The sequence below is a fragment of the Drosophila tropicalis genome, unplaced genomic scaffold (genome assembly GCF_018151085.1).
Source record: "Drosophila tropicalis isolate 14030-0801.00 unplaced genomic scaffold, ASM1815108v1 contig_1187, whole genome shotgun sequence".
NCBI lineage: Eukaryota > Metazoa > Arthropoda > Insecta > Diptera > Drosophilidae > Drosophila > Drosophila tropicalis.
Window position 1 is genome coordinate 2,759,713 of NW_027172559.1, and position 27,730 is coordinate 2,787,442.

Consider the following 27,730-nt stretch of genomic DNA (forward strand, 5'->3'; position numbering starts at 1 on the left):
GTATTATTATGTTATCGGTAGAGCGGAGCAACATTTCGATTGGTTATTAGAGCAAATGTCCATTTATAATCGCTATCGACGTTATCGGAACAAAAATCGATATGTTATCGATACCAGAATATGGCGCAATTTTCACATTTTTAAGCGGTTCAAGCAACAGGTGTCTTGAATTTTAAATATAATTCATTTACAATTTTCAAGCTCAATATTGAAGAAGGCATTAATATTACATAATTCAGATAAATATTTCGTTTAAAAGTTCTGCAAGTTCAAACTATGAAAACCAAAAACCTCCAATTGTTAACATATAATCAACAAGTGTTCTTTATTTGTTTTCAACAGCGTTATTAACTTCTGGTGGCCAATCCAGATCAATGCCCTCCACGTCCAATGCCAATATATCAATAGGTTTACCTATTATGGATGATATTGAAGGCTTGGTTCGTCCAAATTCGCCATGAACCAGCTCCTTGACATAAGTGCCAGCTTGTGTGACTATGTCGATAACCAAAGATTTCAAATTATCACGCTGGACTCGAGCCTTAAGACTATAAATAGTACGTGGACGAGTATGGAGTGGGCGACGGTGCAGCACACGTATGGGGGTTTTTTGTTGTATGTCAAAAGGTTCGGAAATTTGTAATTTTTGCAGAATATCCAATGTGACAGGCTCCTTGAGAGCACATAAGGCTCGATAGTGTTTCTTTTTCTGTTCCTCGCCTGTTTTAATATAAGTTATTTGATCACGTGGCACTACTTGAAGATCTCTAATAGATACCTTGTTGGACTTATCTACAGATTGTTCCATTTCAAAGGCAACTTGTTTTGATAAACTTAGCCGCAATGCATTGGGAACTTCCAGAACGAAAGGTCGTCCGTTGCCCAAACAGCGAACATCAACATCTTCTCGTCCGCTAGACATAAAAGTAATGTGGCCCTGTTCCTCTGTGAAATGTTGGGATATATTACGTATTATGATCTCTTCGATACTATCCTCCATTTGTCGTTGACCATTGAGCACCCAGGGAGTGTGGGATAATTCACGGCTCAATTTACGATAGCGTCCAGCTACACAAACGATGGGACCGGTTAGTTTGATAGATTCAAGCTGCAGGGGTTCTGCCTCTGTCGTTGGTGGAATAGTAAAATATTTCTCATATAGTTCAAATTTAATTCTAGATGGTTGATATTGCTTTTCCAACAATCCCCGAGAGATTTCGGTACGCTTCTGATTCCTATGTGGAGGAAAGGCTTCTTGTTGTAATTTTGTCAATTTATCAACTTCATCCTTTTCCACAATATGTTTTAGTTCTATGTTAATCATTAAGCCATTAGCATCATATTCTTTGCCCAATTGCTTACAAATTATGGGATGTAGAATCAATTTGACAGCCTCCTTGATTGGAACGTCTGGAGAGGAATTCTGATCGATGGGCGGTGAGCCGAATTTCCTTTGTAAGGCAAACCACATAGATAATTGGCGTAATTGTAAAGTCAGCGGCATGCTAATGGCCAGAACTATACTCTGATTCTCATATTTTGCAAAATCTGATGATAAGATCCGCGAAATTAAATCCCGTTGAAAACTGTCGGAGAATAAGCCTAGGCACAGCGAACAATTGGCTAAACGTGGCTTTTTAACAGGATCCTGTTTTAGCTCATCATCGTCGTCATTATCCGAATCGTCCACTGTTACCTCCAGCTTGAAAGATAAATTATATATGTATTTTTTAAATTTAAAAATGATCAGTAATACTTAGAATCTTATATATACCCTTTGAAACGTTTTATTTATATCGCGGTATTCAGAGCCCCTTGCCTTGAGATATCGCAATTGGCATATGCGGCAAACTCCACACGATGCCAAATAGTCAACGAGCTCTTGGTTCTTCATAATCTTTTAGAGTTTTATGTTTTTAAATCAATTATTTATAAGAAAAACCAAACAACGTGGATGGCAAATCAAGTGTTTACCATAACAAAGATACAGAAGATAGCGCAAAGCCGGGTATACCAATTGTTTTGACTACGTCAGTAATTAACTTACACCTTATATCTTCTCTAATATGTGACGTCATTAAATTTAGTGTTTCGCGCGTTATCTTATAAATTTGCCTGGAGTGATTTTTAGTATTTAGTAAATTATTTTGAGTATTTTTTGTTAGGCGGCCACACTCAGAACAACAATAACAAAATAAAAGTAATTTTCCTAAAAATTTTACAATTTCAGGTAATTTTTAAGGAACTACAAGATTTTAATAAGTGATACAACGCTCAAAAGAGAGGCTAAACAATCTTTATTGTTTAAACATTAGCCAGATATAGCTGTCTGCTCCTTACAAATTTGTTATTGTTACGTCACTTGAAGGAGAGGGAACCTATCGTGAATTGGATATTTTAACTAACAATATAAAAACGTATTTTTACAGGAGCCATGTCCTTAACGCCCTTTATCCGTCTGCCGTTAACTGATTTAACTGGCTGTCTGATCAATCATCAGACCTACGACAAATGCGGTCAATTCGAAATGAAAATGATGGACTGCCTGGAGGCTTATGGTCTGGAGCGTGGTAAACAGAAATGTGCCGATCTTATTGGTGATTTCCAGGAGTGTGTGGGCATGCAGAAGCAACTTTTGCGTTTTCATGTTAGTTAAATGTGGAATTTTGTATGTGACAAATTGTAAATTTTGATTGTTCATTTTTGCAGGCCATGCGAAATGAACGCTACAAGCAATGGCTGATGGGAGAACGCAAGAAGGATGAACTTTTTGCCGAGCCACCCCGTGTGGATGCCTACTAGAAGCATAATGTCATTTAAATGTATAGCCCAAAAAAATTGTTTAAACATTAAAACATAAATTTCTCCAAGACCTCATAAAAATGTTTTGCAGCCTTTCCGAATTGTTAAGGCTGGTTTCGGCACAAAGAAATTTATTCTATAAATATTTCAGATCGGAAAAGCTATTAAGCTAATCCTAAGCAAGGCTTTAAACATATATTAAAACAGAACAAGGATTCAAAATTACATGAATAAATAAGTAGTAAGTCAGTTTAGTATTTTTACATTCCTAACATATTCGGAACCAGTTCTCTTTTGCAGTTTGGTATTTTTTCTTAGTGTTACCTTCTGTTAATATTATTGTGTTGTTTGCGGCAGAGTGAATTTGGTGGAAAATTTCTAATTTTCTCCATTTCCTGAAAATTTATAAGATAAAATGGGCACCAAGAGAACCAGCAATAGTTTGGTATTGGCCCAAGAGTCCAAGCGTAGTAAAAATGATATCGTTGCCTATACAAATCGGGATAAGGCCCTCTTGGAATCGGTAAGCGTGCCAGCAAAATAAAAAATTAGAAAATCTCTTACAAGGACTTGTTTCTAGGGTGTACGTAGGACATCCAATTTACAGGCACCCATAATGCAGTTAGAAGGACATGAGGGAGAAATATTCACCACAGAATTTCATCCAGAAGGCGAACTTTTAATGTCCTCCGGTTATGATAGACAGATTTGTGAGTAGAGGGAGAACTAATGGTCAATGATTACAATTTATTACGATTTCTATATTCCTCCACAGACATTTGGCAAGTCTATGGCGATTGTGAGAATGTGATGGCCATGTCGGGTCATAGCGGTGCCGTAATGGAGGCACATTTCAATACAGATGGCTCGCACATATTTACCTGCTCCACAGACAAAACGCTGGCCATATGGGATATTGTCACAGGTCAACGTGTACGCCGTCTGAAGGGACATAACAGTTTTGTTAACAGTATGCAGGGCTCGCGACGTGGCCAACAATTTCTATGCTCTGGCAGCGATGATCGTACAATTAAAATTTGGGATGCCCGTAAAAAACACGCGGCTCATACTCTGGAATCACCTTACCAGGTCACATCAGTGTGTTTTAGTGATACTGGTGATCAGGTCATTAGCGGTGGCATTGACAATGAATTAAAGATCTGGGATATACGAAAACAACAGGTCCTACATCATTTACGTGGCCACACGGACACCATTACCGGAATGTCTCTATCACCTGAGGGTGATTTTGTGCTTACCAACTCAATGGATAATTCGTTAAGAGTCTGGGATGTTAGGCCATATGCACCGGGCGAACGTTGTGTGAAAGTCTTCCAGGGACATCAGCATAATTTTGAAAAGAATTTACTTCGTTGTGCTTGGTCGCCGGGTAGCGATAAAATATCATCGGGCTCTGCGGATCGACATGTATACATTTGGGATGTAAATACGCGAAGGATTCTGTATAAACTACCTGGCCACAATGGCAGTGTTAATGATGTGGATTTCAGTCCACGTGAACCCCTCATTTTGTCTGCCTCTAGCGATAAGACTTTGTATCTGGGTGAAATCGAAGACTAGACTAATATGACATTTTTATTCATTCGTAAAAACTTTCAAATAAAAACTTACATGTAAAAATATTCGTACGGATGAAGCACGTCCTTCCTAAAAGTAAATTTGTTCTCTAATTCACATTCAGTTTGTCAGTTTGTAGAATAACCGAAAGTGATATCTACCGATTTAATAGATATACCGTAAAAGTAGTTTTTCTTCATTTTCTGTATCACAAAGAAATTTTTATTTTAGTTTTTATTACATTTGCATTTACAATTAAGGTAAAATAAATAAAGCCTATAGAGATATTGGTATATGTATGTATATATGTATGTATATGTATGTATGTATATAATGCGCGCGAGTTTCATTCTATATTATATACATATGTATACTATAATTTAGTCAGGTTATTTCATTTATTGTGTATCATTTCGATCGATGGTAACCGGCGGCCACCAGTCACTCAAACGGGCAAAGCACTCGATGAGGTGGCACTTGATACGCTACTTTTGAATAGTTGGCCAAAGAATTTGAGCCCCGTAGTGCCCCCCGGCACCATGCCCACAACCATGAAGAGTAAGGCAATTATTTGTGCCACCGCAAAGAGAACGGTGAAGGCAGTGCTTTTGGCCACCAGAGCACAATAAAGAGTCAACACTAGGCAAGAGCTGTACGAGATTGATGTCGTTAGTCTGGGTTTTGAGAACATCTGTTTAAGGAATGCCCCAAAGCCGCTCAGGAAACAGAAGCTCAATATAAAGAATAGACTGCCCAGTGTGTAGAGTAAAGCGAATTTGCGTGCTTTCAGGATAAGAACTGGAATGTAGATTGTCGAAAGAGTCATACAGAGGCCGCCCATTCCAAGGCAAGCCACGAAGCCAACTATTCGCTGCAATCGAGACTGAAAAATAGGCATAGAGAAAAGGGTTCCAATGATGAGATATGTCCACAAGTGTTAAAGATTAAAAGCGATCTTACCAATTTGGGACAGCATGAGTCCTGTGTGTCCTTTAGCCAACTATTCGCCTCCGGCTCTGAATTGCTGGAAAATATACTACCCAAACTGGGCACCTTTATTTGTGGTATCTTTACATTGAAATTCTTTTTCTGATCGCTTTGTAGTAGCAAATATTCATCCAAATCCTGCTTAAGATTGGACATGGTCAATTATTATGATTTAGGGATGGTCTTTACTGTAAACGTGCTATCGATAGATGTACTGTCTATGGGGTAATTATTTAGTTAAGATACTAAGGCCCGAAACAGCCTTAGGGTCCTTAAATTGCCCTATACTCGAGCACGACTTCGGATGCACCTAATTAAGGTAATTTATTACTTAGTCTTGGTATAAACAAAAAAAAAATTTATAATTTTAGCGCGGCTATAGCTAAAAGTAGCTTTATTAGGCTAAAAAAATTAGAGATGACATAAATATGAGCTGCCAAATTCCAAAATTGTTCAAATTTGAGAATTCTTTTTATGTGAAAAGGACTTTGTTAAGGATTTCTTCGTATTAAAGTTATTTCGACTCGACTTTGTGACTCTGATTTAATTGTCTTTCCTGCCGGAAGAACTATTCTATGTGATAGATAATACCTTGCATAGTTTCTGATCGGAATACAGTCAGCTTGAGTGTATTACCTATTCTTTAAAGCTCACACGGGTGGATTGGCAACCTATTCTTTCGCCCCAATCCTAGGCGCCAATATCCAAAGATGTTCGTTGCCTTGGTCTTGGCATTACGAAAGCAGCCAGCCTTCCTGGTGGTGTTGGTGCTACTGCTCCCAAAGCAAGGCTTCCTTGTTGCGTTGTAGCCTCCGATTTTGCTACTGTTGGTTATGGTGGGCAGTTTGAGATATTGTTGCTAGTGCTCTTTTCAAATTTTATGCACTTTGACTATTTAACGATCTTTCTCCCCCGTTAAAAAAATTGTGTGGGTATGGTTTTTAAATTTGTGTTATTAAAAAAATTGGACAAATATTTTAGCAGCAAGCACCTGTCATAGACGCACAATTTTGTCGTTCCCATAAGTGTTCGAATCGACAACTGCTTATTTTAAAATTATGTTGCAAGTTTCAATTATCAGCATTAACCAATAACATGTTCAGTAGGCCAGAATAATAGTTGTGTACATCAAATCTGGTGATAATATATGTACACGAGCACGACCTCGGATTCACCTAAGTTGGCTTGAGTGTATTACCTAATTTGAAAAATAATAAAATTGTGATTTTTTGTTTTTTTAGTTTGAGTTTTGGATTTAGTAAGTTGTTTATATTCTTAACAACAATATCATGTGGCTTTTTGTTTTTCTTACGATAGGTTATTTTAAACAATTTATTAGTTAATTAATGTAAAATATAAATATACTTAAAATTAGCTGTTCTTCATACGCATACAAATATTGGACTTGGTATAAGTGCAATAACAGTTACAATTTTTTTTATTAATTCAAAAATAAATAATAACTGCTGTGTTGGTTAGTCTTTTTTCTTTTTTTAATTCCGAACAACACTAAAAACCAGTGTTGCCAAATTTTGTACTGCCATGACAGTGCTGCTAAACAGATTTATACAGTGTTTGGTAAACATTAAAAATGTAAACCTTACAGGTCAAACTTAAACCCAGAATTTTATTCATTTTAATTGATAATTTATGGAAAATAGATTTAACTGGCGCTATCTTGATGATTAACTTTCAAAACAAAAATTATTTTTTGGGAAAAATTTATATCTTCCTTTGTTCTTATGCGCACACTACCTACCGTAATGGTAAATTAAATATAAATATAATAATGTTGTGTTAAATATGGACATTGGTTTTAATTAAGGAAAACCGCAAATCCATTGTTTAAACTTTAATGTACATACATATGTAAATTTACACCAAAGTATTCATAATAAGAAAATTCGTCGTTTTAAATTTATCATTAAAAGCAGCGGTCGGCAGAGATAAAGCATGAGAAGCTGAGTCGATATAGCCATGTCCGTCGGTTCGTATGCCCGTTACTTCGGCATCTTAAGACTTTCTTTTTTTTTGTTTGTCTTTTTAGTACCTTGCTACCTATAAACTGATAAAACCTTAGATCCAAAAATTTTAATCTGATTGGATAAATAGAACACAATTTACAGTCAATGTGAAACGGCTCTGCTCAATCCGTGCAGCAGCGGCAGCGCTGCCTGCTGCCTACTCGTCATTGGTCGGACAATGCAGCATACCACACACACAGACGCAACGCTACATAAACTCTATTTGTATGCGTAGTTTGCTTGGGAATGAGGAAAGGAGAAAAAAAATTGTAGTAAAAAGGGTAATATTGTTTTGTTTGTGTAACAAGCACGAGCCGAATGTTTCCGAAGTGCCATTGCGGAACCTACACGAGCATTTACAGTGTATGTGAGACGGCAGCGCTGCTCACGACGAGTTCATACCGTACAATTTGCCGATGGGACCGCCTTGTACTTATTTCATCATGGTCCGGACTTCGCAGAACAAACTTTGCCGAACTCTGAATTAAAGCATTTTAACCACTCATACTGGACGGTCGACATTTTAAACTTGACAAATCTGGTTTTATAGTTACCAAATTTTTGCTGTTAATCGAACACTTTAAAATTACGGCAAACCATTTTTTACCTTATGAAAATGTTTTTATTTGATCTTGATGCTTTCCAAAGTTGGCCAAATTTCCTCGTCGACGCACAACTTTTGGCTTCTTCGCGACAGGCCGCAGCAGGAGGGTTAGATAAGCGATTTCAGGAGCACACTTTTCACCAGAGCACACCATGTTTTCCATGCACTGCTTTTTGTGTGATGCCAGGTTCGCTTAAAAGAAAAGAAAATTCAGTCTGGATCTGGCCAGACACCAATTAAAAACTTATGGAATCTTTTCAAATTTTATGCATTTTGACTATTTAACGAGTTCTTTTCCTCCGTTAAAAAATAATTGGTAAGGTGGGTAAGGTTTTTAAAGTTGTGTCAATGAAAAAATTGGACAAATATTTTAGCAGCAAGCACCTGTCATAGCACAGCTGAGCAATATTCCTTCCTCTTAAATAATATCATGTGGTTTGGGAATGATTATACCCTCAGCAGATTTCCATTGGGGTGAATGAATATTTTCTTTTATCTACTTATTCTTTACGGACATTTGAAATATTATTAATAGTTTTAAATTTTATGTATGTATATAAATATCTCAAAGTCCTTGGGCAGTCCTTGGTTTATTTCACTCATTTTTACTTCACTGTATTACTTTACTTAAACTTCACTTGTTTACTTTACCCTGAACTTTCATGATGACAGTTATCGTACATTGGCAACATTGTAGGCTTTGTTTCATTGACACCTGATAATTCTCAAAACAATTTGGTGGACTTTGATTCGTTGTCCGACATATGTATGTATACAGTCGCGAGCAAAAAAAAAGTAGCGCATAACACTCGCTGATATTTATTACTATAACTTGCAAGATATTAGTTTGATCCGTTAAACACCTTTTAATACTGATATCAGCAATGTCTAACACTTGTCTATTACATTGTAACCTGACTTAGTGACTTAATTTTTTTGCTACTTCATTTTTATGCTTTATTGCCAAATTTAGAGCGAGCAAAATAATAGTAGTGAAGGATCTTTTTAGGCGGGAAACCTTAACTATTGCTCGAAGGTTAATTTTTGGTACACCATTTTATGTGTTAAGTGTTCGCTGTAGAAGATTCCTTAAAGTATTCTAATTTGCATACTTAAATGTAAAGAATAGGATTCAGACCGAAAACCTTATAGCTGAGGACAAAACTTACAGAGAAATGTTCAAAGTTTTCACTGCAGTAAACTGCAGTTCAAAATGCATTAAAAGGTTGAAAAATATCACAAAGACGTGGCCGAAAGGTTATAATCTCGCTCAAATTAGAAAAAAGAATAGTGCAAGCCTCAAGGCTTTGTCAGTTTATGGAGATCCAGAAAGAACCTAAAGTGCCGGCCAGGGTTTGGACAGTGCGATAAGAGTTAACACTAAATAACTTGAATGCTCGCAGCCCTCGGAGAGTTTTTTCTTGATTATTTGAGTTAAAAAGGGGAAAATAAAAAAAGTTGTTTTTCGTTTTATATAATGTTAATGGATTTTTGTTAAAAATTTGGATTCGATTAAGGCATTTTCTTGGGTCTTAGAGCCACTCAAAGTACTGTATTTCGATCCGTGGCAGCGCACTTGCTGAGGCTCTATTAAAAATTGGTTTGCTGTAAGCAAGATGCAGGGTTTTGCGATCACCTGAACAAAAAAAAATATTGTTTTCTTACAAGTTTTTAATGACTATAATGTTTTTTAAATTTATTTTTGAAATTTTGTTTGTTGCATTAATTTTTGAAGGTTTTATTAGAAGTTTGAAAAAGATCGGTCAAGTATGTAGTTTTCGAACTTAAAAGCTCACCGTTTTTAAAATGACGATTGTCACAAAATCGACACAAAGTTCTCTGAAGCGCTGTTTTTTAAATTTTAACTCCCAGTATTTTTAAACAAAATTTTTTCGTGTCCCTGTATTTGAGTTTCATGAGGTTCTATGCGGCTCGAAGTTGGTTCGTTTCGAACCATTGTTGTTATCATTTGTTGTTCGATATTGGAGCTTAATAGTATTGTTGTGTTCGAGGTTGGCATCATCGGTATGAGTTGTCGTTCGATGTGCTTCGGGTTTTTGCGGCGAATGGGCAAAAAGTTACGGCGAAGAGTATATTTTTTACGGCTCGGGCGAATTCGGCCTTATAGTTGTTGTTGCATTTGAGAGAAGAAAGAGCGCGCCGAGCGAATTGAACTGAATTGAAGAGAGCCGCGGCGAAGTGTTTTTTTGTTTTCGATTTCGAGTTGAGCGGGTGTGCGTGCGGACGTTATTTCAAATTTTCGAATTTTAAAAAATTACCGTATTGTTTTTGTTTTCAATCTGAGCAGTTGTGCGGGCGGACGCGCGCAGAAACAAAAAAAAATTTAAAAAAAAGAAAATAAATAAACGCCGCCAAAACACACACACAAAGCAAAAAGTTTAAAAATTATAAAAAGTTAATAATACCTCAACAAAAAAAAGGCAAGTACTTTGCCCGTGCACCCCACTCCCCTTTGTCGCTGCATCTCTATCTCTCTCCCTCCTACACCATCATCTTGATGTGTGAGTGCGTGTGCGTTGTGTGTGTGTGTGCGTGTGTATGTGAGTGTGTGTTTATGTGAAAATGCATTAATTGCAACAACAACCACATCAACAACAACGACAGGAGAAATGTAAATACAATCAATAAAAATAAAATACAAACAAAAACACACAAAAGCAAATGCAAATTAAATAAAAATAAAATAAAAATTTAAATTAATTAAAGGCGATAAAATTTTTTTATTGTTTAAATTGTTATTTTTTTTCTTGTGTGTGTTGTGAATCAAATTCACAGAAAAGAAATCTGCAAAAAAGGAAAAAATACAAATCGCCGCAAAAGGAAAAGCTAAAGAAAACGCAAGAACTTTCCACGGGCTCGTCGAACGTCTGTCTGTCGGTCGGTCGGTCGTTTGTCGTGCGTTGTCTTTGGAGGTTTTTCCTTTTTTTCGTGTCGTCGTCGAGAAAAACAGTCCAACACAAGATAAAAAGCTGGAGTCTTTCTTTCAGAAATTCAAGGAACGTTTCATCAATGGTGTAAGTTCAAAATAAAATCTTAATAATAACATAATGTTATTGGAACTCTGATCCTATTGCTATGATTCTTATTGTATTTTTCTATTCGCTTGAACATTTGTAGTTATCGACAATTTTAATTTTTTATTGGTTCAATTTCAATTAAGTCAGACAAAAGAAACTTCTGCCACAGCTCAAATTTTTAAAAAATAATAATTTAAATTATTAAAGTTGTTATTGCTATTAGTTTTGTAGATGTATTTTTAACACATTAAGGTCTGGTGACTTAAATCGATTTTCAGAGATATTCATGCTTATATTCATTATTATTCATATCATTTCCGTTTGACAGAAACAAAAAAAAAAAAAAAAAATTAAATTAAAATATTAATAACCAGTTTTTTGTAGCCTTTAATATATTTTAAACTACAATTTGATTCTTATAGTGCCCAATCAATATTCAAGTGGGTCCAAATAAAAAAAAAATAATAGAGTTATTCGTCTTAAATAATTAAGAATTTTGTTCTACTAAAAAAATTATTAAATGTATTATATTTAAGCTTTTAAAAAATTTCTCTTATATTGCTAAATCTAAATCTAAACTGAATAATGTACATATAAAAACACAGAGATAGAATAAATAGGAAGAGAAATTTTCACTGATTGTATGGTTAAAATTTTGTTCAATATTTATATTTTGTAAATTTTCCCCCCAAGATAATAACTTGTAAATTTTGTTCTATCATTTTTCAGGTCCCATTGCAATTGGTAAGGAAATACAAATTCAACAACAAAAGTTAAAAATGCAAATCCGAATATAAAAAAATTGGTCCTAAATTGGCCTCGAAAAAGTGTTATTCAAAAAAAGAAAAAAAAATCAAAAAATAATTTGTGTAGTGAAAACAAAAAAATTTACAAATAAAAAAAGTGATGTGAAAATTTGTTAGAAATCCAAACAAAAGCCATGAAAAGAAAAAAAAACAAAGTTTATGCTAATTTATTTATACTAATTCTTGATAAACATTAAAGGGGAAAACGTTCTTTTTCCAATTGGGGATCCGATCCATTCGATCTTCAAAGCTACGCAGTAAAAAAAAAAATGGCACAAGACGATGTACGAGAGCTCTCTGCTTGCGTTTTGTGGCGCGCTGCCAGCGTCGCGGCTGTAGCTGCTGCTGCTGTCTCTGCTGCTTTGCGCTATAGCAATTAACTCGAAAGCAAAGAATTTCATCAGAAATTCAAAGCACACACAACACGACTACTAACAAACGTGTGAAGGAGCAAGCGGGGGGAGGGGTCCGTAAGACGGACGAAGGAACGGGGATGACGTGCTGTGGTATCCGGCGGTAGGGGAGGCTACAAAGCGGCAAAAATCCAGGCCTGACAGCTCCCCCAACATGAAAAAGTAACAACATGGCTGGCGCTGACGACGACGACTACAACTACAAACGTGACAGAGTGAGAGAGAGGCAGCTACTTATGTACAAATATATACAGTTGATGGCTATGTAAGCCAAAACGAGATAAAGCAATCAAGAGACTGTAAGCAAGAGGGAGAGAGAAATGAAATTGTCGCGTTGCGTTGACGTCGACAGCGGCGTACGAAAAACAAAAAAAATCGATTCAGCTGCTCGTCTGAGAGAGTTAGAGAGATAAAAACCGCCATAGGAGTAAGCGAAATGCTAGATGCAGTAAAAAACACATACGCATACACAGTTTCACAGTATCTATGTGTGTATTTATATATTTCTTTTTATTTAACCCGTTTTATATGAATGCGCGTGCGCCTGTATGGGTGGACGTGTAGCTAAAGTGGCGCGGCATGTGGTGGCATCCATTTCCTTGCTTCTCCACCCGTCCGTAGTTCGCCCCTTAGCCCATGGTACAAATGCGGTCGTACGACGTATGACTTGTTTTTTTTTTTTTTTGTTATTTGTTTCTTAGTTTTCTATAGATGTATATGAGTTAGTTTTCTTGGTATTGGTGTATCTGTGTGGTCACGTAGCCAAGCTACAAAGAAACGACTGCATAGTTCGCTGACTACAGAAAATAATACATATACTATAAATACACACATACATACAAAAATTATGTCTATATAGAAGAGGGAAAAAAACTGGTTTCGCTTTAATAAATTCTGGAATTGCCTTCCTTAAAAAATTCGAAAAAAAATAATTTTTAACGAAAACGAACCAAAAATTCATGTTTGAAGCTAGTTTTCTATAAATTGCACAGCTTACAAAAAAAAAATGGCTGCCTCCCGACGAAAAGAAATGTCAAATCAAAGGAACGCAAAACGTACAACACACAAAGTTCGAAAATTGAAATTTTCTTTGTGAATTTTTTTGGTTTTCCTTTTATTTGTTTGTAAAAACTGTTTTGCACACGTCGACAAAAAGTTTATGACAGAAATATCTGGTAATATAATATCTGAGAATATGTATCTTTTTCTTTTGCCATTTGTGCTCCTCTTCCAAAAGTCATATCGACGAACCGCACCCCACCAGGCATATAATGCGACTGCAAAGCAGGTAACGAAGATTGTCCGAGAAACTTTCACGATCGATAGCCAGAGTATAGAGTGAGGGCGCTCTCAAGAGTGAGCGAGTGGGACTCATAGTTAAAAGCGTTGGATGAAAAGAGAAGGTGCTAATGTGTATATAGACAGCGCAGCGTCTGCGCATTTATGAAATACATTTTGTGTACAGCCAGATACGCGAGTGTGTGTGTGTGTGTGTGTGTGTTGGTGATTTCCTGCTGCGCCCCAAAAGAAAACATACAAAAAAGCTACAACAACAACGTTGAGAGGCCTCCACCGAAAAAAATAAAATAAAAACGTAGAGCCAGGCTACAAAACTACACAAAAACATTGTCACTACGAGCAACGTGAAATAACAAAAGCGTTTCCAAAGCAGCAACAACACCCCTCACACGTTTTTATTAAATACATAACAACATACATACATATGTATGTAAGTAGGTGTGTGTGTGTTTGTAGCAAGCAAATACTCGTTTTTCCATAACCAAAGTCCCAGGCCAAGTACCAGTACCCACCAGCTATAAATTCTTTATGTACAATAAAATTGTGTTGTACATAATGTGCTATATATGCATGTTTGTGTGTGTGCATCTGTGAGCGCTGAAGCAGCAACGAACAGACCATATATACATATGTCTATCTCGTTCTAACATTAGGCACCCCACTTTGTATAACCACGTCAGACAGCGGCGGCAGCAGCGTTGGCAGCAGCAACAACAACGCAGTTTTCAGTGCAAACGTCAATTATAAGCAAACACGAGAATGCCATGTTGCCAATTTTCATAGTTGCTCCCTAGCCGCTTAGGCCATTAGGGCGAGAAAGAGAACGCGCTACCACAATATGGGAAGAGGCAACGTTGCCCATTTTCATCAAGCAGCAGCATAAATGTTGTTCTTGTAGCTGCTGCTACTTTTTGGGTTCTTTAATGCATGGAATTTTAACATCATGGCGCACTGCCGCCTCACCACCACCACCACCACCGCCACGCTTGGCTTGCTATGGCTCTGGCTCTGGCTCTGGGATGTGGATAGTATCTGTGTGTGTGTGAGTTGGGATGGATGGTATGGGAAAGATGTTTTTTGCCTGTCTTTCCCTGGCATGCCTGGCTTGGCCGGGACTGGGATTATAATAACGTGCTGCTTGCTGTCCATGCTATCAGAGCGTTGTTCCATCGTCACATTTTCCACCTTCTGCCCATAAGAACAAGAGTAATCTTGTTCATGTTGTTGTTTTTATGTACCTACATATTTGTTATTTTCAACTTTCAGATCCTACAAAACTATATCTTTTAGTTTACTGCGCTTCAGAACCTAGTGTATGTAAAACAAGGCGCATCTCGAGGGCTGTGCTCCTTTAACTATGCAATAGATTGCAAAAGTATTCATTGTTTCTAACAAATTTATAACATCTCGTATGCCTTGTGACTTCCAAATGTCTATAGGACATTCTAAAAATGTCTTTATATTGTATGTTTAAAAAGCGAATTCTTGAACGGCTTTTTGAATATTTTAGGGGTCAAAGTTCCTCTAGATACGCCTATGACCTAGAAGGGGCATATTGGAACGATAAGATCTTAAAGAGATGTGGATAGATACTATTTTAGTGTACATCGTTGTCGTTGTCGTTGTTGTTATCGTGTACGCCCATTGAAATTTCAATAAATTTAAATTGCTCTAGTTGGGAATTGAATTAAAGCAAATAAACATGTATTTTTAGTGCTAAATTAACATAAATTGGCATAAGCTTTGTCGTTTTTGATGTTGGTGAAGTGGTGAGAGTGGAAGAATACAACAAGATATCTCCAGATATACATACATATATATTTATGTATATAACCCAAGAAAAAAAGTTTAAAATTCAAAAACATAATCATAAAATCTAGTGAAAGAAAATTAAATATCAAGTCAATATATATATATCCCCTAATAATCTCCCCTATATATATGTAATTCCAGCAGCAGATCCAATCCTTGAAAAGTGTTGTGGAGTGTGAAATGTGTTTTCCGAAAATGAAGAAGAAAATCCAGCAAATTTATTAAAATATACATTAAATATGTATATTTAAAGTGCAAAAAAGATAATAAAAAAATCCAAGTGAAATAAGAAATTAATTTAAACAAAATCTTAGAAAAATAAAAATCTTAACAAGATTCTGGAAAAAAAAGAAATAGAGTATACAAAATATTTCAACAAAATGTTCAATGGGAGGAGGGCGCCCATAAAAAAGTATGCCTCTCCCTCTTCTATATCAAATTAAATACGACGGCATACGGCGAAATGCTGATCCATCAATATATTAAATTCTGTGTGTGTTCCGCGTTGTCGAAACATGGTACGCGACAGCAGTAGCCGTAATAATTGTTTTGGAAAATTAACCGAAACTACTCAACAGCAGCATCAGCAGCAGCAACAACAAATTGCAGTGGATAGTAGCAGTAACAATAATAATAATAACAATAATAATAACATTATTAATAACAACAATCAGAAATTAAAAAGGTAAGTCATAAATATATGCAATATCTTAGGGATAAGTCGAAGTATCTTTATTTCAAGTCTGATTCTTTGTCCTTCTTTATCAACTTATCACCAGTCCTTGTAGCTCAATAAATTCGTTGTGAGAATCAGTCGAAAGGACCTGATCGTAAGGAAGACCCCAAAAAATAGTAGTAAAGCAATAAAAGTGACCCCGATCTACAAATGTATTTAAAATAAAAAAGAAAAACTCCGAATTTCGTTAATCCGAATGTTTTTCCACTTATTGTTTCCAAAGAATCTATAAGTTCGAGAAATAATTCTATAGTAGTTACAGAAGTAGTTCTTCTAGCTGAAAAACAGTCAAGAAAATAATCCATGAAGTTAATTCCTTAATAAAGTAATTCGATTAACAACTAAAGGAATTAAATATAAGAAAGAGCTGGAAAAATAGTAGTAGAGCAAAAAAGGTAAACTCGCTAATAATAATATGAACTAAAAGACAACAGTCGTATGTTCTAACTGAGAAAGGTGCTTAAAACTAGCAGAAGAGCAAAGAACTGACCCTGAAATACTACTACTACGTGGAATGTCCTGAAAAGTTTATAGTATTTGTACAGTAAATATAAAAACAATATATTTTCGATGCAATTTGACACGAAATATCGTGATTCTAGAATCTAGAGAGTCGAAACTTTATTTCAAAGAAAGAAAATCACTTTATGTTTTAAGGGATACTTTATGTAAATGTATTGGATCAAAATAAAATTGAATGCTTTGCTAAAAATACATCGAATTTGCCTCTTATTTTCGAATCGAATGAACATTTTTTCATCCCCCAATAAACCATTTCGAATCCATAAATAATAACGTGAGCAAAACATCGATTCAGTGGATGGGAAAGAGGGGAAAAACCGTCATGGTAGATCTGGCACGCACTTTAAGCCGGTCTTACTACGCTTTTGCTTTTTGGATCGTAGATAATGAACTTATTTCTATTAAAGATAATGCGTAGGAGGTAGGTTCTGCTTCGTCTATAGGCTTGGCATCTCTTCTTCTTCTCTGCTATATATTTATCTGCTTCTGCTGAATGCATCTTGGTTGGCTTCCTTTTCTCTTCTAGTGCTTCCTCTCATGGGTCAGAAGAAGAAGCTTCTTCAACTACTAAGTGGCCTAAGAACGCGTAACTTTTTTTTTCCTCTTACCTTGACTTGTCGTCGTTGTTGTTGTTTTTCGTTTCTTATTTCTCTTGTATCTTTTTACCTGATGCCAAACGCAAACTGGCGACGTGTACAAAAAGAAAAAAAGGCTAGCTAGATAGATAGATGATGATGATGGCTAAAAGAATACGAATGTGTGAAGGGAATATATGGGTGCGGTGGGGGTTATGCGATGGTCTCTCTCTCTCTCTCTCACTCTCTCTCTATTTGCCTTAGTCAACATCTTTGTCGACGTCTATTTTGCTATGTCTGTCTATGTGTGTGTGTGTGTGTTTTGTGTTGTTATTACGTAATTTTTCGTATGATTTTTGTGCCTAAAAAGAAGAATATTGTGTGTTGTTGTGGCGCGAGGTGTTGTTTTTTCCTAAACAAGTTTTTATATTGTTTTTCTTCTTCCCGGCTATCTTACTCACTTACTGCAGAGTTGTTGTTGCTGTTGTTTTTGTTTGTCAAGTGCAAAAGTCACTACTTTAATTACTTCATTAGACAAATGTTTAACCGAAAAGTCATTAAACCACCAGCCAAAGCCTCGCCTAGTCCGGACCGCTTTCAGTGTTGAGCGGTGCATTAAACCCGCATCAATGTCAAAAAAAAAAAAACTAACTCTACCTCTATCTTTTTTTTTTTATATATACACAGAGGAGCGTTAATTACAAGTACATTGAGAGATCGTCAAAATTTGTAGTTCAAAACCAGCTACCGCCAGGTTTTTTTGACATTGACATTGAATGAGAAACAAAAAATAATGCCAAAGCCCCCTGAGATACATATAAAATATAGTTTTAAGCCCAAAATGTGCATTTAATAAATTACGCACTATTTTTTGTTTTTTCCTTTCCTATTTCTTTGGCTACCTTTATTTTTGTTTTCTTTCTTTTGATTTGGACTTTTTATTTTTCTTGGCCGATGATGACGCATGAATTGTGTTTTCGTTAGTACTTGGATTTTGATCAAAAGTTATTGTTGATTTTAATTATTTGTTTGTTTAATTTTTAGGGAATATCTTACAGTAATGCTATGTAGAAAAAATCTGTAGAGAGGTGAAAGTCTAAAAATTTACAATAATTTTGGAATATTTACATATAAAAAATTGTTAAGACTAGTAATTATACTGGAAATCGCTTATTTTACTCTATGATAGTCCCAAAAATTAATTTTCTGATCTCAAATAATCACGATTGCAACTAATAATCTGGTCAAAAGTGTATATAAATCTTAATTACATGATTATTAATATTTTCATGAAACTCTGTTAAGTAATTTACTTCAAAATCTGTTTTTTTTTTTTCAAACTTACTAGGATACACGATTCTCCGATTTCAATCAGGACCTCTATCCATTAGTCTGCTTGAAGTCCTTTCGCGATTTTATTTAGAAGTCACTGTTCAATTTTTTAAAACGTAGGATCTCCAGGGATAGTAAATTAAAGGTATAATTTTTTCCAAGAATGATATTTAACATCTTGTGATGATAAAATTACGATGTTCCCACCACATTCAAGGACGATTTCCCTTTAAGATGAACGAAATCTGCCTTTAGAAAGTATCACGTTAAGTTCTTTCTTATTTTTAGAGAACTTCTTCGGTGTTTATTACATTCTCTATAAAGAAAAACTAAAAAAAAAACTAATATTACGATTTGAAAACTTTGTTTCGAGTTCCCCAAAAGTCGTACTTAAAATTTGTAAATACATTGGTATACTGTGAAAAATACTATTGCAATACCAAATTGTATAATCAAGTTTGTTTCTGGCCATAAATTCCTTGGGCTACAACCGTTAAAAAATATTTCGGTTCGGTTTCGGCATTGCCTGATTGTTTATTGCACTTTTTTCTTCATTGTTTTTTTTTTTTTTTTTGTAGCAAATCTTTCCTTTTTTGGATATTTGTGAATTAGATTTGATTCACTTAAGGCTTATATAGACATATGTATTATACATATATATCTATGTATGTGTGTTTATTTGGTACACCCCTCATAATACATTTTGCTTTTGTTGTTCATTCATTTAATTGAATTTCGTGTTTGGTTGTTTAACACGAGATGTCAAGCGGCAACAACAACAGCAGCGACTATAGCAACCTATATCAGTTTATATATGACTTGTTTCAATGTCATGTTACATTTTATATTGTGTGTAGAATTTGTGTGCGTTTGTATTTGTCTGTCTATCTACATAAAGTTTGTTGTATTTGCTTTTCTTTTTGGCATTGACAAGTGTCGCGTTCTCAGTTTCTCTGTCTCTATTGCGCTCCCTTGCTCGCAATCTCTCTCCCTCTGTTTCTCGCTGTGGGGGCAAAGCCAAAAACAAAAATTAGATTAGATAGAAAAGAAAACGTATCGTCCTACAAACTATAATTGCTCAGATACAAATACATTTTTTACCTTACCTTTAGATGTCGCTATTGCTTTTCTTTTTTCCTCAACAACTTCTGCAACAAATTTGGTTGAGCAACAACTTTTATTTTGTTGTTATCTTTTCTTGAAGTTAATTTCTTGTTGTTCTCCTTGTCTACTACTTTTTTGTTTTTGTTTTTTTTTTTCGCATTTTTTATCATTTCTCGTGCCTAGAGATATTTGTTAAAGTTTGAAATTGCCAAGAATACTATTAGCCACGTTTACAACCTCTAGGTTAAATTTAGCTACAAAAGTTTTTAAATTAAACAAAAAATATGCCACCATTTGGTATAAACATTAACAATTTCTGGAATTGTATAGAATATTTTTGATTAAACAAAATGTAGCTATCTCTAGAAACGACCTTTATAAATGTTTTTATAAACTGAAACTGATTGAGCAATGTTGGCAAGAACTTTGAAACCATTCTGAGAGATTCTGTCATAGGTTAAAGGGTCTATTTGTTTGGTGGAGGAAAGATACAAGGGAAATTTAAATATTCAGCTCATAAAGTTACTTAAAATATAGAACAACTGATAAAAAGCAATTACTTTTCGCTTTCGTATCCATTCTAATTTTCAAAACAAAATGAACTGATTTTATCTGGAACAATTGGTTTAAAAATTGAGATTAAGTTGGCTTTTGTAATTTTTGTACACATCATTCTATATTTAGAGAAAAAAGGGAGCCGTTGAGCTGTTGTTTAACAATAGTATAATTATTCAAATGGTTTAGTCATTGGGTTACTAAACAGACATATGTACATGAAGTGGGTTTTTTCTCGCTCTCCTACTGCTGTTTCTGCTCTTCATTGCGGGGGGGCTTTAGGTTACTCATTTAAATTTGCCTAGAAAAAACTCAATTATAATACACTTGCCAGAGTATCATTTTGCGCAAACATCTGTTGGTTAGGCTTAAAGCAGAAAAATAATGTAGAATACCACAAAAATGGTGCAAAGCCATCTAAATATTTTTATACTCTGTAGTTTTTGTCATTGAAATCTCCCACAAAGGATACCAATAAGACCACTTTCGAGCTAGAGGACTTCTGAAGCCTGAATACTGAAACAGATGAGCGTAGAACTTTAAAACAAGTGTGAAAGAGATGGTTATTACAAAAGAAGATCTCGAGATCGTACAAGGAGTACACTTAGAAGTAAATACATAAGTCAAAATTGGCAATTGTTATAGGGATTATAGTCGAAAGAAACCTACATTTTTGAATAACTTTTTTTGTGGTTAAGTTAAAAAATATGTGTAGGATGTCTCACTAACATCAATCTTCTAAAGAGGTCTATGTTTTCTCTTCCTCGATGGTAATTGGGAATATATATCGTCAATTTCCAATTAATAGAAACTATCAGTTAAAGAAGATCTTTTTATCGGTCAGTTAAAGATTCCTACTTGAAAACCCTGTCACCAATTTATAAAATATACTCTATGGTTGCATTCTTTTAAAATATTCTATGTTTCAAAGACAGATAGTATGTATTCATTCTTCCAAGAGTACTTTAGTGCCACCTACGTTCAAATTTGACACATTTGAAACTGTTAAATAATGTTTGCATGCTTAACATTGTTATTTTTCGACAAATTTTTATGAAATTTAGTAAGTATTTAGATACAAACGCCAATTTTTAGTATACAAATCCTTGTTTACATAGATTCATATACATACGAGTTAAAAATTTAAAATAAACTTGATCTGCACACAAAATAGACAAGTTAACCGACGAGTTCACCGAGATCTATGGGATTATACTTATGATGATATTTTACACTTCCATAGATGACTTAATAACTTCGAGTAGTGTTTTGGTTGAAGCTTCATAGGGGCACCACTCAACAAAGGATGTCGATTGATAAAAATATTATAAAGAAAATTTAGCAGTGCAGGGTAAAGCCAAGTGTCATCCAAGTCGACACGAGCCATTATAACGTATAGTCTGATTGTTATTGGTTTTTTTTTCGCAAGTCGTGCAGTTATTTTATTTATATATAATAAATGTAAAAATAATTTAATGCCTTTGCATACATACATACATATACATATGTATGCACATACTTAAGTTGTTTTTGTTGTTGGTTGAATTTCGTAATTGTGCAATAGGAGAGTAGAATAGGGAATGAATACGACAAGGAAAAGGAGGGAACTTTATATAGGGAACGTGACAAATGTTATATATGGTCGGTCGGGTCGCTCGGGGTCGGTTACTGGGTTGCAAAGAAAGGTTCTGTGGGCTCTGGCTGATGCGATAACTCAAATTAGAAATTTCCCAAATAATTTCATACATGAGTTGAGCTCTGAAAGTGGAGGCTAAGACCAAAAGATGTGTAGAAGGCAATGTTGCCACATTTCAGACAATGGACTCGTTGTTGTTGTTGACAAAAGGTGCTAAAGAACCGGACGGACAGACATACATTGTACATACACACATACATACATACATAAAAAAAGATTATCATCAAGAGACGCGCTTGTGTGAGTGAGTGTGTGAGCTAAACAAAGAAGGCGCAGCAAGAAATCGATTATTATACCAAGAGCTTGGGATCAGGTCGGGAGGCACTGACAAACGGGCTCAAAGAATGAAAGAAAGAGAGAGAGAGAGAGAGGTGAGACTACAAAGAAAGACATCGTTGTCAAGACATAAAGAAAGCAGCAACTGGACAGAGGACAGAGAGTAGTACGGGTTCGGTTAGGTTTACCTGTTATTGATAACCAGTTGCTTGGGGATGACGTTTCAAACTGGTTTTTTGTTGTTTAGTTATTGTCAGAAGGAGACTCTACTACTCTTGATCAGGTGCATACATACATACATATATAATAATAATAGTAGTAGTAATAATAAATACTTTTAGCCCTAGAGTTTCCTTTTGTCGTCTTATTTATCTTCCTCGTCTTCTTCTGGCATTTCCTTTAACTAAAATTGAGCAAAATTGTTGAGAAAAAGAAGATACACAACACTTGGAGCAGATACACGTAGTAAAAGATACAAGCTACAAAGCTACAAAACAGTTTTACAAATGAAAATTGGCAACGTTGCTCTCTCGGCCAATTGCAAATTTCTAGCAGCGCGCAGCAGAATAAGAGCGAGCGAGAGACAGTGAGAGCGATGATGTACTTCGTTGGGAGAGACGAAAAGAGGGAGAGAGAGCAGCTGTAGTGCTGTGTGCTTGTTTTTCGTGTTTCGCACACACACACACACACACACCCAGAGAAAAGACAAGTTTGCTTGTTTTCAATTAGAGTCGAAAAAAAAATATTCAGCGGCTAAAAAAATACTACACAAGCAGTGGAGGCAGCAGCCGCAGCACAGCTCAGCGCATAGTTGTAGTTGTTGGACGAGTATCTTGCAAATATACCACACGTTGTGTAAACATCAGTCGACGTCGGCGTCGCTGTCGCAGTCGGCAGCGCAGTTGTCGTTCAAGTTGTAGCTCGTCGTCGTCGTCGTCTCAAGCCAATTTGAATTTAGTCTGCTTGTGTAAGTGTGTGTGTGTGTCTTTGTGGTTGCGCTGCTTTTGTAGGTTTTCTTCTTCCTCTCACACACACACACACACACACACACACACATACACAAACACATACAAGCGCACACATGGCGTATACTTTATTTTTATGCTTGACATTTTTGCGGCACTTGAAGTTTTCTCAGTCTATTTCTCTCTCCTTCATTCACTCCCCACTTTTTTTTCTCTTTCTCTCTGTCGCTCTTGTAGTATGTGTATGTGTGTGTGTGAGATTTGCTTTTGCCTTTGTCGCTTAATTGCAAATGACTCATGCATACTCGCATACACATACACACACACACACACATGTATAATTCAAAGTCCGCCTGGCTGGCAATTTTTTTAATCAATTGGAATAAGAGGGAGGCGGAGTAAGAGAGGGGAGAGAGCGCAAAAGAACAACAAAAAATAAATAATAAATTAAGCCGCGTGTCCAGGAAGCCACCGCTTATTGTCTCTCTCTCTCTCTTATTTCTCTATTCTCATCTGCTGTTCCTTTTCTATTGTCATATAAATAAATACATATGTAACTATTGGATTAGATACAGAAACAGCGAATGAGAGAGATACAGTGAAAGATAGAGAAGCGAAATGAGATTAGAGATTTTCGAGGTTCTTCTCATAAAACACAAAAAAAAAGTCATCTCTTTGATGTTCACAAAAGGAAGTTCATTTATTTAATATTCGAAAGAATCAAGTCCAATTTTTTGGCTTAAAAGGTAAAACTGATGGGACTTTTAATGCTTTGCCATTAACCGAAACCGATTTCGGTTTGAATACATATACATACATATGTACATATACATATGTATGTATCATTAAAATCCAGTGATTAAGGTGGACTAGAAACTAACGTATTAGTCGTAGCTGGTAGCAACTTGGCTAATGAAATTTGGTCCCAATATGTCAATCCCACATTCAGGATACATTTTTTTATGTTCTGTACCATGAAGTGTCTTGATAGTGGTGATATCTTGGTCTTAGTTTCTTTTATACCCAAATGAAATTGGCAGATCTATTCTTTTTTTTTTTTTTTTTTTATCAAAAATTCACTTTTTGAGGTTTGAATTTGGCTTTAAATCTGTTTTGAATAAGTTTTTTTCTTTACTAGATTTTGGTATAATGATAAGCTATATTGAAATGAAGCGACATACTGCAATTATTTTGGTCAAGTTGTGGTAAAACTAAGAAAAACTGTAAACTAGAAATGTTTAAACCTGTCTTAAATATCATTCAAGTAACGAAATATACATATACATATGTATGTAAAGAGTCACCAAGCTCTATTATAAGCGGACTAATAATACTAAAAAATTTAAGATATTTTGATTATTGAATGGACTGACTTTACAAGTTTGCATTCGACTGTTCTAAATTTTAAATAACATTTACGATTATTAAGTTCGAAATCATGGTAAAACAGAGTTCAAATTTGATGAAATTTTATGTTTTCTAACTTTATAAAAGATAGAACCAGGTCCATAGGTCCGTGCATCCAAATCTCATGATTATTAGAGACACAAAATATCTGAAAATATCTAGAAAATATATTTTACCATTCAGTTGGGTAAAAAATTGCAAAAATTTTTCAATTAAATTCTTTTTTTAAATCAATGGACTTGAACACCCTTTTTAATTTGAAACATTCGAATTATAAATAATAAATGGGCGTATTTTAATTTCCATTTCATTTGATTTATTTCCCTTTCTTCCTCACTGCTGCGTTTCCCTTTGGCAATTTGCATGTTTTATTTCATTTGTTTTATTTATTTTACATTATTATTATTTAACGCCTGTTCAGTTTTGTTGTTGTTGTTATTTTTTTATTCCTTTTTTTCTTGTGCAATTAGCGCGAGGCAATTAAAAATAGTAATTAAAAATTTATTATTTCACAAACGAGAGCGAGAAAGTAGAGGAGAGGACCCTTTGAAACAGCTGACAAGTGTGTATACATCCATACATACATAAGTACATTTATGAAAAAAATATATACAAATAAATTGTATATAAATTGTTACGTGAATTGTCTGAATTCTATATAGTATATAGAATTCGTATGACTTTGCCTTCTTTTCAACGAAAAAGGCACGCATACGTTTCGTGTAAATATTTTTGCCCCCAACCACTCAACCAATATCAAACTGTGTGCAATTGCAGTAATTGACAATAATTTCTATAATTATACTTTTGTAAATTACTTTGATTTTTTCATATATGTATACATAGTAAATAGGCAGACCTATGTATGTGTATACTACATACATATATACACGTCTATCTAGATAGATATCCCTTTAACTTCCGTTGAAAATTTGTCGATATAAATCAGCCAAACAGCGGGCAATTATTTATATACCATTAAGGGGGAGTGGGGGATGAATGTGAGGGAGTAGATAGGTGGGTGGATGGGTGAGCAATAAAAATCATCATAATAAAAATCCCGCAATTATCAATAATAATTTTTTTTCTCTTCTTAAGTGTACAAAGCTAAGTATATACATACATATATGTATGTATATTCCATATGACAATTTCTCCGCAATTACAAGTTTAATCACGTGCCTTCCCTAAAAAACTATTGTGGATGTGATCATCGTTCAAAAAGAAATCGTACCGCTCCATACCATACCACGAATCGAACCTTCTTCGCACTCTCTTGATAATTGCTTAAAGTGTTTTGGATAATATTATATGTATGTATGTACATACATACATACATATATAGTAGACGGGGGCGTAGGCAATGGCGACGACCCGCATGACTGATTTTAGGCCTCTTTTGTCATTGCATTTTCCGTCAATAAGTTCATTGCACTTGAAGGCTTTGAGACCCAAACCAAAGACACATAAAAATGGACACCGAAAACACACCCACCCAGTCCAAAATAAGAGAATGAAATATTGTGCAAGCTCCTCAACTGCGAACCTTTGAGTCTGCCAGTCCTACCAAACAGTGTGTGTGTGTGTGTGTGTGTGTACACTCCACATTAGTTTTCGGTTTTTATTTTGGCGTCACGCGAGACCTCAAAATGCCAAAATACTAAAATGTTGCTGCTGCACTTGTTGTAAGTCTTTATTGTTGGGCAATAGATTAAACTAACTGAAATCTATATGAACTGGTATAAACTTTAAAGGCAGTTCCCAGGATGATGACTAGATTTGGGGGTAAATGTCGACCAGGTTTAGGTGGCTAAGACCAAGACTCTAAGATTCATGAGAAACGATATTTATTTGAGGAGGAAAAATGAGTCTGAGACATTAAAAATAAAATATTTTTGTAATTTTTAAGCGTTGTGTTTTTAGTGGTGATACAAAAAAGAGTCCATTCTAGAGGTTATTTTAAGAAGTTTAGAAGTTTTGTTTTATTCTAATAATATTATCCAAACGCTTGTTTATAAAAATTAATATTTTGAAAGATCAAAGATTTACTACGGATCTTATGAATAGATAGTTTCCTCAAATACATTTCTATGTATAAAGTGAGATTTGAGATAATTTCGGGGAAAGCAGAAAATATTGATCAGGTTGTCGGTATATTGATTTCAAAAACCGCCAAGTTTTATTTCACAAAACTACTTGGGAATTATAACTAAATAATGCGAAAAAAGAATGTGCAAAGCTTACGACAGCAGACGATGCCAAAGAATTTTTTCATTAGCTTCTCATTCAGCATTCTTGAAAAGTATTAACTAAAACAAATAAATTTATATATTTCTTATAATTAGATAAAATAAATAATTAAAAAGTTTAGTAAAAAAAAGTTCACTGCCAATTAAGAAACGTAAAATGATTAAATAAAACATTATTTTAGTTTTCAGATATGTTTTTATAGAAATAAAAAACAAAAACACAAACAAACAAACAATAAATATAGGAAGCTGTTAAGAATTTGATCATAAATCAAATCGAACATGACCAAAAGTGTATATATCAATTAATATTTTTGATACGTAAATATCCAATGGGATGTCGGATTCATTTTCAACATGTGTACAAAATGTATTACTCAATTTGATGATCATCTCGATTGGAATATCTCATCATTATATTGACAATTCGTTGTCAAATTATATATTTTTATTTATATAGATATATTTTGATTATTTCTGAACACCTTTAAGACCATTAATCAAAAAATTACCTGGCAATTCGAAAGCAATAAACCGAGAAACCCCTCAAAATGCAAACACAAAAAAAACTTGCCAAATGCAAATTTTGTTGATGTTGTTTTTGAGTTTTGCAATTTCAACTATTAGAGACATTTGAGTAAGTGAAGTTGAGACTAGGAGGGCAAAAGTGTGCGGGGGGTCAGGGGAAGGTAACCATAGGTCTAGACAGCAATAATAAATATGAAAATTATATTTCGTTTGCCATTTTACATGTCAGTTTTATGGGGGCTTCTCTCTGTTGCTGTTGCTACTGCTGACTCTGAAGCTGAAGCTCTACGGAGAGCTGAAAGCAAAGACAATTTCCGGGTGTCTAAATCGGTCGGACGGCCGGTCGGTTGGCTTTTCGGTCTGTAGGTAGCTTGTCTGTCGTCTATCAGTTCTCATTTCAGACTCTAGACTCGTCGTCACAG

At 35.0% G+C, this 27,730-nt stretch overlaps 5 protein-coding genes and 1 long non-coding RNA gene across 8 annotated transcripts in view; 4 read left to right on the forward strand and 2 right to left on the reverse strand.

The window, feature by feature from the left end:
• Nucleotides 1-297: 297 nt before the first annotated feature.
• Pus10 (Pseudouridine synthase 10) lies at nucleotides 298-1,986 on the reverse strand. Of its 2 annotated transcripts, XM_068288189.1 has the most exons (3): nucleotides 1,775-1,986; nucleotides 779-1,702; nucleotides 298-720 (listed from the first exon to the last, which is right to left on the reverse strand). In XM_068288189.1, the coding sequence occupies exons 1-3, from the start codon at nucleotides 1,892-1,894 to the stop codon at nucleotides 517-519; spliced, it is 1,248 nt and encodes a 415-aa protein (XP_068144290.1). In that variant the 5' UTR covers nucleotides 1,895-1,986; the 3' UTR covers nucleotides 298-516. The 2 variants fall into 2 exon arrangements, with proteins under 2 accessions (XP_068144290.1, XP_068144281.1); XM_068288180.1 differs by having other exon boundaries at nucleotides 298-1,702; nucleotides 1,775-1,985.
• A 156-nt stretch (nucleotides 1,987-2,142) lies between these two features.
• On the forward strand, nucleotides 2,143-2,872 carry ND-15 (NADH dehydrogenase (ubiquinone) 15 kDa subunit). Of its 2 annotated transcripts, none has more exons than XM_068288198.1 (3): nucleotides 2,143-2,230; nucleotides 2,430-2,647; nucleotides 2,710-2,872. In XM_068288198.1, the coding sequence occupies exons 2-3, from the start codon at nucleotides 2,435-2,437 to the stop codon at nucleotides 2,800-2,802; spliced, it is 306 nt and encodes a 101-aa protein (XP_068144299.1). In that variant the 5' UTR covers nucleotides 2,143-2,230; nucleotides 2,430-2,434; the 3' UTR covers nucleotides 2,803-2,872. The 2 variants fall into 2 exon arrangements, with proteins under 2 accessions (XP_068144299.1, XP_068144304.1); XM_068288203.1 differs by having other exon boundaries at nucleotides 2,143-2,200.
• Nucleotides 2,873-3,130: 258 nt separating this feature from the next.
• Nucleotides 3,131-4,481, forward strand: LOC137575719 (U5 small nuclear ribonucleoprotein 40 kDa protein). The gene is made up of 3 exons (XM_068288356.1): nucleotides 3,131-3,325; nucleotides 3,383-3,512; nucleotides 3,578-4,481. Exons 1-3 carry the CDS (start codon nucleotides 3,218-3,220, stop codon nucleotides 4,381-4,383), a joined length of 1,044 nt encoding a protein of 347 aa, XP_068144457.1. The 5' UTR covers nucleotides 3,131-3,217; the 3' UTR covers nucleotides 4,384-4,481.
• A 94-nt stretch (nucleotides 4,482-4,575) lies between these two features.
• LOC137575730 (vesicle transport protein SFT2C) lies at nucleotides 4,576-5,687 on the reverse strand. Its single transcript, XM_068288367.1, has 2 exons — nucleotides 5,341-5,687; nucleotides 4,576-5,263 (listed from the first exon to the last, which is right to left on the reverse strand). The coding sequence occupies exons 1-2, from the start codon at nucleotides 5,521-5,523 to the stop codon at nucleotides 4,826-4,828; spliced, it is 621 nt and encodes a 206-aa protein (XP_068144468.1). The 5' UTR covers nucleotides 5,524-5,687; the 3' UTR covers nucleotides 4,576-4,825.
• A 3,989-nt stretch (nucleotides 5,688-9,676) lies between these two features.
• Nucleotides 9,677-13,279, forward strand: LOC137577642 (uncharacterized). The gene is made up of 2 exons (XR_011032441.1): nucleotides 9,677-11,030; nucleotides 11,763-13,279. It is a non-coding gene; the product is annotated as an uncharacterized lncRNA (long non-coding RNA).
• Nucleotides 13,280-15,848: 2,569 nt separating this feature from the next.
• The window catches only part of spen (split ends), a 73,523-nt gene continuing 61,641 nt past the window's right edge, over nucleotides 15,849-27,730 (forward strand). Inside the window, exon 1 of the mRNA XM_068291156.1 lies at nucleotides 15,849-16,048. Within this exon, the coding sequence (XP_068147257.1) occupies nucleotides 15,879-16,048 (170 nt within the window). The 5' untranslated portion in view covers nucleotides 15,849-15,878. The remainder of the gene's footprint in view (nucleotides 16,049-27,730) is intronic.